Here is a 10,845-nt window from a genome sequence, read left to right as displayed (position 1 = left end):
CCCTCCCTCCCTCCCTCCCTCCCTCACCTGCAGGAACTCCAGGAAGCGCGAGCACAGGTAGACGAAGGACAGGTCGGTGGTCAGCGTGTCCTCCACACCCGGCTTGAGCACCTTGATCACCACCTGCTCGTGGGCACGTGTGCGTGATCGTACATCTTGTTAGAAAGCAGCAGGTATCCACTTGCGTGCGCACGTGTGTGAGGCCGTACACGCTGTGTGAACCAGCAGCAGCAGTCAGGCGCACCAAGGCATGCAGCTTGCTCCTTGCCCACACACGTGACGACCGGGCCGGTAACCACACCTGCCCAACACCTACACATCAAGCCCAGTGCTTCGCCCCGCCAGTCCGCCCCCGCCCCTCCCCTCCCCAAGCCCCAAGCCCCCAGCACACGCGCCTGCTTGTTCGAGTCCTTCAGCACCGCGGCGTGAACCTGCGACCCGGGCGGCGGCGGCGGCGGCGTGGAGGTTTGAGAGTTTTGGGGAATTTAAGAAGTTGCATGCGGTGAGCAGTACAACCTGCACAGCACGGCATGTCGGCGGGCGCTCCCAGTCCCATCCCCACTGCGTCCACCCCCCTCAATCCACTTTTGGCCAACTCCTGAGCAGTTCCCAAACGCGTCCACATGCAGAATTCCTGCACTGCACGCACACGCACACTCGAGCCCATCTGCACACACGCCCGCACCCACCTGCGCCACGGAGGCTGAGGCCAGCGGCACGGGGTCGATGGAGGAGAACACGTTGCCCCAGGGCTGACCTAGCTCCTGAGGGGTCAGTGGGAGGGGGCCAGAGGGGTTACATGCCCAAGCCCGACGAGAGGGGGGTCAGCGTTCTTCAATCTAGTGCAAGCACCCACGCGGGAAAGCAGCACAGTACAGCACAGCGCAGCAACGCGACACGGGCCTGCAGGACTCCCAGGCTCCCACACACCCGGCTTTCAGCACCGTCCACACGCGAAGCCAATCGTGTGTCTGGGTGGTCCCAGAAGGCGGCGTCTGCCCTGCCTTCTCCAGCCCCTCCCTCACCAGCCCCCTCCTACGGTAGCCCTTCGCATCTAGCGCACAACCATAGCTCACCGACCCCCAACCCCCTTACCTGCATCCCGCTTGCGCGCGCACTGCATTGCGACCATACTGATACACACACCGCACACGCACACACACGCCAGCTTCCACGCGCACCTGCTCGATGATGCGCTCGATGGTGGCGTAGGGCACCGGCTCCGTCTTGTCCAGGCACTTCTGGAACTCCAGCACGTACTCGTCCGGGAACAGGCTGGGACTGCTGGCGATGAACTGGCCCAGCTTGATGTAGGTGGCGCCTGGGTGGGAGGCGGGAGGGGCAGGAGGGAGGGGCAGGGGCAGGGAAAGGGGCAGGGAAAGGGGCAGGGGAGGGAGGGTTTACGTTCATGATTGATTGTGGAGTGCAGGCGGGGAGGGAAGGAAGGGGTTGTTTTCACCATTCCCAACAGGAAACAGATGTGAAGACGCAGGACAAAGACAAGTCAGGTCATGCGAGCGGGGAGGGGAGGGGGTTCATATGCCCGAGCCCAACGAAGTAGGTCCCATAGTTCAAGGAATCATCGCGCAACCCAGGATGCAGAGGAGAGGAAGAAGGGGGTTAGAGGATTGCAGTGTTCCAATACGCAGGGTGCCAGCCAGGCGTGGGGGCAGTGTGCAGTAGCCGCCTACACCGGCGCCGGCAGTAGCGCAGGGGCGCGAACCCCAGGGTTCGGCACTGGCCGCCCTCCCCTGGCCGCATGTGCCCCTGCCAGTGCCCCTGCCCGTGTACAGTCACGTGGCTGTCTCCCCCCGTACGGCGCCTCCGTCCTGTCCGTACAGCACCGCAGCACACGCCGTACAGCCCCTCGGACCCCAGTGCCCTTCCCGACAGGTGGGTCCTCCCCCGCCCTCCCCAGTGTGCGGGGCCCTGCCAGCGGGCGCGCCCTCCACTCGCACCCGCCCCACCGGATTTCCTAGGAACCCTGGGTGCCACAAGGGGCAGCAGTGAACCCACACGGTGTCTGATTCTCTCCCCTCAACTAGGAGCACAGCCGACGGGGAGAGCAACTGACGCCCCTGCCCGCCGGGAGGGCCCCCCGATGCTATTGCCCTACTGCCGCCGGTCCTGCTGCTGCTGTGGCTGGCAGTGACGAGATGCTGAGCTCCTGGTGTTAAGTATGATGGCGTTCATATGGCCGCCCGTGGCACGTGGCTGTGACGGCGTGGCCACAGCTGGGTGCATGCCGGCCCCTCCGGCATTCCCGACGTTCCGCCTCCCCTCCCCGTACCCAACACGCCGGACGTGGCGCGGCTGCCCCTGTGTTCACTCTCCCCTTTTATAGCTCTGGCCAGTCCTTAGCAACTATGCTTGGTCCACGCATGCTGCGTAAAGTGAACTCACCCAGCTTCTCAAACAGCTTCCTCAGGAAGACGGGGGGAGCGTCAACGGCGCCCGCCTGCAGGTACTCCGCCGCTAGCCCCGCCACCGACTGCGCGGCCTGCATGGCCCGGAAGATGCCGCGTGGCCCCGTGCTGACGGTGATGCGAATCGTCTCCTGCACCAGCTCGCGCAGCTGCTCCGTGCGCTGCTGGACCTCCGCGGCGGTCATCGGGCGGGAGCTGCTCGCGCTTGCCCCATTCACGCCGTTTCCATACATGCCACCGCCGGGGATGGAGCTTCCAGGTGGATAATATGGTCGCGAGCTGCCTGATGACGAAGCGCTGCTAGAAGCGCGACAGACGACTTCAAGCGCAGCTCGGCGAGGCGTTTTGCTCTGCGCTGCTCCACGCAGAGTACCCAGCCGGCCACGCATTGCGTGCTGCATCTTCAACGCGATTCAATGACGACGGTTCAGGTAGAAAAGCTCGACGCTTGAAAATAATGTAGCTTGATTCTCAGCAGCGTTGCGAGCGATAAAAGAGTCGCGACCGAAGTATTCTATTTGTATGTACCTATGCCGCTAACACAACTGTGGTAAGCGAGCGATACAACGTCCACGACCCTGTAATATCGTGGCCCCAGCCACACCCGCGTTGACGTGTGGCAGCTCCGCGCCCTGACCCCTCCGACGCCCACAAAAGCTGTCCTTCTGCGCTACCTTGCCCGACGCCGACCCCTAACCGTACTGTACATACTGTATGAACATACCGGACTGGAGCGTTGTCCCGGCTTACCGCCAGTCAGCAAGAGCCTGCCCATATCCCCCATTCATCAGTCCGCCTAGTCTTGATGAGCCAAACCTTCAATCAATCTACACCTGATATGAATTCCTTATCCTTCGCACCAGCTCCCATCTAGCCGTTAACAGCCGCTCACGGCCACGCGCCAGCGCCAGCGCGTGGGCCCCGCCTGCCCTCGCCTGGCTTGTTAGATCCCACTCCGGATCCAGCACCAGTCCCCCTCCATGCCGTCCGGACTCAATGCTGCTGTTGGAGCTGCTGCAGCCGGGCCTCTGCGTCGTTGACCTCCTGCAGGCGGGGGTTGGCAGTTTGAGGATGTAACGGCATTGGATTGGCATTCGGCATGCTTGCAAATGAGCGCAGCCTTCTAGAAACACAGACAGGCGTGGACCAATGAGTGCTGCAGCAGCAAGGCAACCATGAGCCAGCTTGCTCGCTCCCACGACTCAATGCGTTCACCATCACACGGTATGGCCCTGACCCCTAATATCCAACTTTCCCCTGGTGCCGTCTGCACACCCAGGCTGGCTTTGCGCCACGGCGCGATGGGCTGCTACACTCGCCCCGCACCCTACCAGCCCCTGTGACCAGCAATCCTCACCTGTGATGCTAGCCCTGCCGTCAGCTCCAGCTGCTGCTTGAGCGCCGTCTTCAGCTCCATGAACTCTGACCGCAACCCCTCCACCTCCGTGTTGAGTGTTTTGCGCAGGTCGCCAACTTCCTGAGGACCGAAGAGTTGCGGAGGGTAGAACCGCGGATAAGCTGCCGACTCTTGCACCCCAGCACGCCCTGCAGACCCCAGTTGTTATCCCACCCACCGTCCGATAGGTCTTCACTTGCGTGTCCAGCTTTATCCGCCAGTCTTGCAGCTCCTTCTTTAGTGTTGCGACCTTCGACAACAGCGCGTCCTTCTGCTCATTGAGCTCCTGTTTTAAATATTTGAAGATGCAAATATATTATCAGCAAGGCTGCAAACCAAGTCCGCGGCAACACCTTCGGGCTGTCTTTTCCCCAGTCTAAAGCCTGTCAGTGTTGACGTACCGCTAGTTGTCTAGAGTCCACGTTGATGTCGGCCACAGGGTCTGCCATGGCTGTACAGCTATCAAAGAACGAAGGAAGATGTTGAGACTAGTTCTAGAATGGGAAGCAAGTAAGGAAGGAATGCGGGTAGAGCTTGAGCAGAGCAGTGAAATACGCTGGTTTCGAGAGTTTAGTGGAAGTCTGGATAGTTTAGTAGCAATCAGCCGGCCAGGGGAAGGCGAGACCATCGAACCCCGCCCGGCCCAGCGCCTCCGCATTGCCCTCGCCCGGCACGATGCATCCACCTGACGCAGCGCCGTTCTCGTGCCAGCCAGTCACGCTCTGAAAAGAAGTGTCCTGTGTCCAACACATAGTAGGGGGGACTGGAGCCGTGGAGGGGTTAGGGATGGTGAACTGGCGTGAGCGAACACAGCATCGTGGTGTGGGTGGAATGCAGCCACACGCCTGCTTGGGCAGGAAGCACGCGGCTTGCCAAGGGGCAACGCGCAACAGAAGGCTAGGGCTACCCCGCACCCAGACCGTCACGAGAACGGGGAGGACCTATCCTGGTCAGGACACAAATGCAATGCCGCGCCCTCGACCACTCGGCACATCGTCCTCCCACATGGACATCCCCCCGCATGGACGTTCACATCCGAAATTCGGTAGAGTGTCGTATTTTGATTTCAAGTTCAGACGCCATGCCCTCCACCGCGCGAGGGACCGGTGCCTACGTCACCAGTGCCATCCGTACGGCTGCTGGTCCGATCGCGCCGCTCTCCACCGCCGCTTTCGGGCTGGTCGGGCTCGTGCTCTCGCTTCCGCTGCTGTTGCCGGAGTGAGGCGGCGAGGGCGACCGACCTGAGGCATGGCAGCACCAATAGCCGGCTCACTCGCACCGGGTGCTGCGCTGCCGCTGCGGCGGTGGCGCCGTTGCCGAGCCGAGAGGAGACCTTACAATTAAATAGTGTATATATGATTAAAATATCAAGATGATCATCCCCGTCCTTGAAGCGGGCAGCTTGGCGATGTGGCCGAGTGGTCTAAGGCGCAGGATTAAGGCTCCTGTCCGCAAGGGCGTAGGTTCGAACCCTACCATCGTCATTTTGCCTCAGACCGCTTGATTGGGAAGGCATGTGCATTTGGACTTCCGTTTACGTTGAGCGCCCCTCGCGCTCGGTTGAATATCGGGTGCGGGTAGAGCGGCGGCAGGGCTGGGGCGGGATAGAGGTGGGGTGCGCAGCAAGAGGGGGGAAGGCACCAGCGCTCACAGGTCCGGCAGCTAGCTACCGCTGTCTATAATTGCTCTAGATGCTGCGGAGGCTGCAGAGGCCGGGGGCCCGGGCTGCTGTGCGAATGGTCGGCAGCCCAAGCACAGGAGGAACCAGTTCCGGCCGTGCAGACCAGTGCTCGCTCTCCCAGCATTTCGCCTTACCCTAGAAACGCCCCAGCGCAGACACAGCCGCATCTCTGTTACAGGATAGCCTTTACTGTACACCGGGAGGCACAAGGACATTGCGCCGGGAGCCCAGGTAGGAAGTGTGTGCTCCAGTCAGCCTGCCCGTGCCTCCCCCGTCACCACCACTTTGAGCCGCCTGGGGCTGCGCACCATTCCTCCATGCCTCGTCTGTCGATGTACACACTCTGCTATCAGTAGCAGTAGACTGGTGCTTGCTTGCTTGCTTGGCGCGCACATAGCCTGCCCCGCACTGATGGCGACGCATGTCCGGTTCGGGCGCTCACGCGCAATTTGTGTGGTGAAAAATGGTTGGGTGTTCACCCCGCAAAGTCAGGCAGGTACACACGCATTTGAGCTAATCATACACTGGCGCAACACTCCTGCCACCAACATCTCCAGACTGCAAACAGCCAGCACCGAATTGCAACACCAGGGTATGTTACGTGTGTTCGTGTTGCAAGGCAGCCGGCATCAGCGAAGAAAGTGCGGGATGCATCGACACACAGGATGTCCGAAATCAGAGAGGTGGGACACACGCACCCTAACACACTAGAGCAAACAAACGTACTGCACACATGCGAACCAGTCCACACATCCCGCTAGCACCGCGCCCGAGCAAGATAGTTAAAACGCCCCGCCGCGCCTAGCTCACGCTCTGTGGGTCTGTTTCAATCGTTGTGTCATTCAGCCACAACCGCCCGCGCACACCGCGAGACGGCTCGGCTCGAAAGCAAACCGTAAAACACAAGTCCGTACATCGTACAATTAGGGAGTGCGCCCACTGACTACAAAGACAGCGGCTGCTTTGTGGCTGCTGCTGCTCCTGCTGGCTGAGTAATCGAGGGTTGAGGCTCGCACTTCCGCCCGCAGGCCGACCGTGATTGCTATTAAGGCCGCCAATGTTGCAGCGCGCGCAATGAACACACGCGAGCTTGCAGATCGGGCCGCTGTGCTGCTCGTGTGCTTGTTTGCGATGTGTATATGGCAGACGCGCCTCTAGTTACTGCCGTTTCCCCCAGCTTCGTCGCAGCGCCACAGCAGCGCGCCAGAGACAGCTGCAGCCGCTGCAGCTGCTACAGCCGTTGTAGCAGCGCCGCCCATCGCACTCGCACCCAGACTCGCATGTCTAGTTCATCGGCTCGCCGCGGCGCAGGAAGCCGCGGCCGCCACCCATGAACTTCTGCGCCAGGCGGCCCGCCATGCCGCCCAGCGACGTGGAGCGGGGGCGGCGGACGGCCGGCGTCTGCGGGGGTGGGGCAGAGGAGATGGGGAGGAGGTTGGGGCGGAGTGTGGGGCCAGAGATGCAGCATGCGTCGTGTCGCGTGGCTCGTCGGTCGTACGGTACGTGGGTTTGCTTCCGGGCACTAGCCCTTCCTCCCGCCCCGTCAATTACCAGCTACACCCCACGCTGGCCCCCCAGCCCGTTCTCATCCTTTCTTTGCCAGTCCGGGTGCGGCGCGTGGTCGGGTCCCTCCATGCCCGTTCCTCTCTTTCCCCCGCCCCACCCCGCCCCGCCCCGTACCTCCCCCTCCTTCCATCTTCCTCCCCTTCCCTGTCGTCCCCACCCACCTTGGCCGCCCAGGGCTTGGACCCCAGGAACACGCCGGCCGAGGGCAGGCAGCGGCCCGCGTCCGTGTCGCACACGGGCAGGTCGGCGGGGCAGCAGTGCTCGTGGTCGTCGCAGCAGGTGGCCTTGGGCATGGGGCAGCAACCCCACTGCGGGTGGGCGAGGAGGAGTAATGAGGGAGGGCAGGGGCAGGCGTAAATAGGGAGGGAAGGGGGAGAGAGCGAAGGAGAAGGCACACTGCCATGGGGCAGCATAAGGTGGCAGACAGGGCCGTGAGGCACCAGGAAAAGCTGCGTCAGGAAAGGAGAGGTGAAAGGGCCGCCACTGTGCATGCGAAGGGAAGCTGCTTTGCTTCGACCCTGATAACACGCCTACAACCACGCCGACAACCACACCCATACCTGGCCCCACATCGCCCCCTCCACACCCACACGCCCACACACACACACACCTGGAAGCACATGTTGAAGATCTCGTTGACGCAGCAGCAGGTGGAGCCGTTGGGGCACTCGTTGTCGTCGTCGCACTTGACGGGGCCGGGCGGGGTGGGGCCGGGCTTGGGGCCGGGCTTGGGGCCGGGCTTGGGCGAGGGGCCGGGAGTGGGGCCGGGGGTGGGCGGGTTGGGGCCCGTCTTGACCGGGTAGGAGGGAGCCATGGCAATGCCGCACAGGCCCTGTGTGGAACCAGAGACAGGGTGGGGGTATGCTTGAGGTGGGTCACGGGATGCTGCCAATTGGGCGGTTGCTCCCAACCGTTTAGCAAGCTGCCACTTGAAGCAATCACCCATTAGGCATTTGGCTGCGGGACACGTCCTTATCCCTCCACGCCCCAGCCCCTGCGTCCCACCCCTTCAGCCCGCCCCCCAGCCTCCCCCGCCCACCTCGGCGTCGGTGGAGCCCATCTTGAGGCGGATGTAGCCGGCGTCGCCCCACTCCGCGCCCCAGCTGTTCTTCACGATCCAGTAGTTGGATCCGGATCCAGTCACGTCCTTGCCGTAGCCCACCACCAGCACGCCGTGGTTCAGGCTGGTGCCTGGGGTGGGGTGGGGTTTGAAGAGGGGGTGGGGTTTTGTGCCCTAGCCCAACGAAGATAGGTCCCAATAGTTCAGGAATCGCCGTCCAAACCAGAAATGTAGTGCGAGATCCACGTATAAGCTTGGGGGTTGAGGCACGGGTACTGATGACGAGCACGTGCCGCGCTCTTAGCTTCAGGTCTGACTGGCCTCACGGCAACCACACGACACACACCCTCAACAACCCCCATACCCCCACGCTCGACACTGACTGCCCTGCCCCCTCCCCCTGCAGTTTCTCCTTGCAGCGCGACTGTTTCCTTACGGGATTGGTTCAAAGTTAACCCCCCCTCCCCCTCACCGCAGGTGGGGTCGTCGTACACGCCGCCGCCGTACAGCTGGAACGACTTGGCGTCCGCCTCAATGGCCACAGCCACAGGCTGGTGCGCGGCGGCCTTCTTCAGAGCCACCTGCATGTGCATGTGCGTGTGCGTGCGAGTTGTGGCGTGGGGTTTATGTGCGTTAAGGCAAAAGAATAGGACAGTGCACGATACACGTGTGTGAAAATATGATGGGTTGATATTCTGAAGTGGGTCGCCTGCACTGCTACTCTCCACATCTGCGGCTCGCCCACCTCCACTTCCCCTCACCTCGTCGTTCTCGGGCACGTCCTCTTCAATGACTTATCCCAACCCCTGCCCTTCCTCCTCTACGTCGCTGGTCCGAGTTCCTCTTCTTCCCCTGGTCCTCTACCCCGCTGATCCGAGTTCCTTTCTTCCCCTTGCACCTTTCCCCCTCACCTCGTCGTTCTCGGGCACATTCCCGTAGCTGCTCAATGGCTTACCCAACCCCCGCCCTGCGAGGTCCTCCTCTACCTCGCTCCGAGTTCCGTTCTTCCCCTCCTTACACATACACACGCACCTCGTCGTTCTCGGGCACGTCCTCGTAGCTGTCAATGGTGACCACGCGGCGCTTCATCTTGGCGACGTCGCACTGGCCGTCCATGGCGGTGTAGGGGTAGTCCTCCTCCGTGTTGATGCCCTTGTTCTTGATGATCCAGGCGTAGGCGTAGTCCATCAGGCCGCCGCTGCAGCCCTTATCCTGCTCCGTGTCGCAGTCCACCAGCTCCTGGGTTTGGGAGTTTGGGTGGGGTGGGGGTTGAGTTGGGGTCGGGTTGGGGTTGAGTAGGGGTGGGGTGGGGTTTGAGTTGGGGTGCGGTTCGTGGAGTGGGTTGGTGGAGGGGGGGGGGAGGTTGGGCTAAGGGGTGGGTGAGGGAGGCCGGGCATGCAGGAAGGGGTGGGGAAGGGGAAGGGGTAGGCGTGGGAGGCGGCACCCCTCTCGCCCAACAACCCGCAGGCGCACGCATGCATACGCTCATTTCCCACTCCCTCTCTCTGTGTCGCCCACCTGCTCCGACAGTGACACCAGGCTGCCAGTCACGATGGCGTTGATGCCCTGTGTATGTGCGGTGGGGTTGGGGAAGGTGAGACAAAGGAAGCAGGGGAGGCAGGGGCGGGGTAAGGACGGGGCTGTCTGGACAAGTCAGATGAGGACCCAAGGAAAGTCCGAAGAAGTCTGCGCGAGTCGAGGTGCATATTTGGGGAAGGAGGGGGTGCCCCAGGTGCGTACAGGCGGGTTCGTGGCTCAAGGCGACACGTAAGCGCTAGGAGGCCGTGCGCAGGCGGGAGCCTTGGCGGGCGCAATACTGGACAGGAACGTAACGACGAGGACCGCAACCGAAATAAGCGTGTCCACCAAACGCTGGTCCCGTTGACAACTCCAGTGGAGTAAAAGCACTCTGTCCCAGAAAAACCCCACACCGCCACGTGGCCAGTGGCAAAACCGCTGTCTTGCTGCCAACGAAAAACCCTCACTCTTCCACGTCGGCCAAACTACCCAGCCCCGCCCCGTTTCCCCTTACCTCCACGCTACCGGTGGTGGCGAAGGCCCAGCAGGAGCCGCACTGGCCCTGGTTCTTGACCTCGGCAACGGCGTTCTTCTTGCGCCAATCGATGGCGGGGGGCAGCGCCTCGGCATCCACGTCCTCGTACCTGAAGCCGGTCTTCAACTTGTTGCGAGCAACGCGAGCCTGGTTATCGAAGCCCAGCAGCTTCGACTTGTACTCGGGCGTCGACAGGTCGGCCAGGTGGTTGAGCGTGAGCCAGTGCGACGTGGTGCGCGCGTTGTAGGCGAGAACGTACTCAAGGTTCTCGAGCCAGACCTTGAAGCGGTTCTCAAACTCCGCGACGTCGTTAACGTAGGACCGGGAATGCGTCTGGGCCCACTCCTTGAAGGCGCCCAGAGGGTTTGCCTGGGCCTCCAGCAGCATTTGCGTGTGCTGCGCGCGCAGAAGGCGGTCCTGGAGGGCCCCGGCGCTGGCGAAGGCCGCCAGCACCACAGCTGCACCTAGCAATCTAAGAGCCATCTTTGAGAACGCCTCGCGGACGAAAAAACGGGCGCTGCAAGACTTTGGCTTCGCCTTAGGGTTCTGGCCTGACAAGCGAATCTCGTGCAGCGGCCAGGCTGTGCTTAGATCTATTATGTTTGGCTCCCTTATGGAGAGCCTGTGCAGTCTGGCTGTAGGGCGGCCCTCCAGCAGACAAAT

The 10,845-nt window shown here is 62.1% G+C and overlaps 3 protein-coding genes across 3 annotated transcripts in view; all 3 read right to left on the bottom strand.

Moving 5' to 3' along the window:
- CHLRE_09g407801v5 (uncharacterized protein) overlaps positions 1–2,815 on the bottom strand; it is a 9,432-nt gene extending 6,617 nt beyond the window's left edge. Inside the window, exons 1-5 of the mRNA XM_043066211.1 lie at positions 2,404–2,815; positions 1,182–1,321; positions 690–764; positions 396–431; positions 28–123 (exon numbers count right to left, since the gene is read on the bottom strand). Coding sequence (XP_042921507.1) covers positions 28–123; positions 396–431; positions 690–764; positions 1,182–1,321; positions 2,404–2,659 — 603 coding nt within the window. The 5' untranslated portion in view covers positions 2,660–2,815. The remainder of the gene's footprint in view (positions 1–27; positions 124–395; positions 432–689; positions 765–1,181; positions 1,322–2,403) is intronic.
- A 47-nt stretch (positions 2,816–2,862) lies between these two features.
- On the bottom strand, positions 2,863–4,402 carry CHLRE_09g407750v5 (uncharacterized protein). Its single transcript, XM_001697571.2, has 4 exons — positions 4,224–4,402; positions 4,001–4,108; positions 3,784–3,903; positions 2,863–3,470 (listed from the first exon to the last, which is right to left on the bottom strand). The coding sequence occupies exons 1-4, from the start codon at positions 4,269–4,271 to the stop codon at positions 3,420–3,422; spliced, it is 327 nt and encodes a 108-aa protein (XP_001697623.1). The 5' UTR covers positions 4,272–4,402; the 3' UTR covers positions 2,863–3,419.
- Positions 4,403–5,663: 1,261 nt separating this feature from the next.
- On the bottom strand, positions 5,664–10,824 carry CHLRE_09g407700v5 (uncharacterized protein). The gene is made up of 8 exons (XM_001697570.2): positions 10,162–10,824; positions 9,648–9,695; positions 9,162–9,368; positions 8,602–8,710; positions 8,109–8,260; positions 7,680–7,901; positions 7,231–7,377; positions 5,664–6,904 (listed from the first exon to the last, which is right to left on the bottom strand). The coding sequence occupies exons 1-8, from the start codon at positions 10,663–10,665 to the stop codon at positions 6,788–6,790; spliced, it is 1,506 nt and encodes a 501-aa protein (XP_001697622.2). The 5' UTR covers positions 10,666–10,824; the 3' UTR covers positions 5,664–6,787.
- Between the last annotated feature and the right edge of the window lie 21 nt (positions 10,825–10,845).

This window comes from Chlamydomonas reinhardtii, chromosome 9 (genome assembly GCF_000002595.2).
Source record: "Chlamydomonas reinhardtii strain CC-503 cw92 mt+ chromosome 9, whole genome shotgun sequence".
Classification (NCBI taxonomy): Eukaryota; Viridiplantae; Chlorophyta; class Chlorophyceae; order Chlamydomonadales; family Chlamydomonadaceae; genus Chlamydomonas; species Chlamydomonas reinhardtii.
The sequence above is the reverse complement of the archived record's forward strand: the minus strand, read 5'-3'. Positions and strand labels throughout refer to the sequence as shown.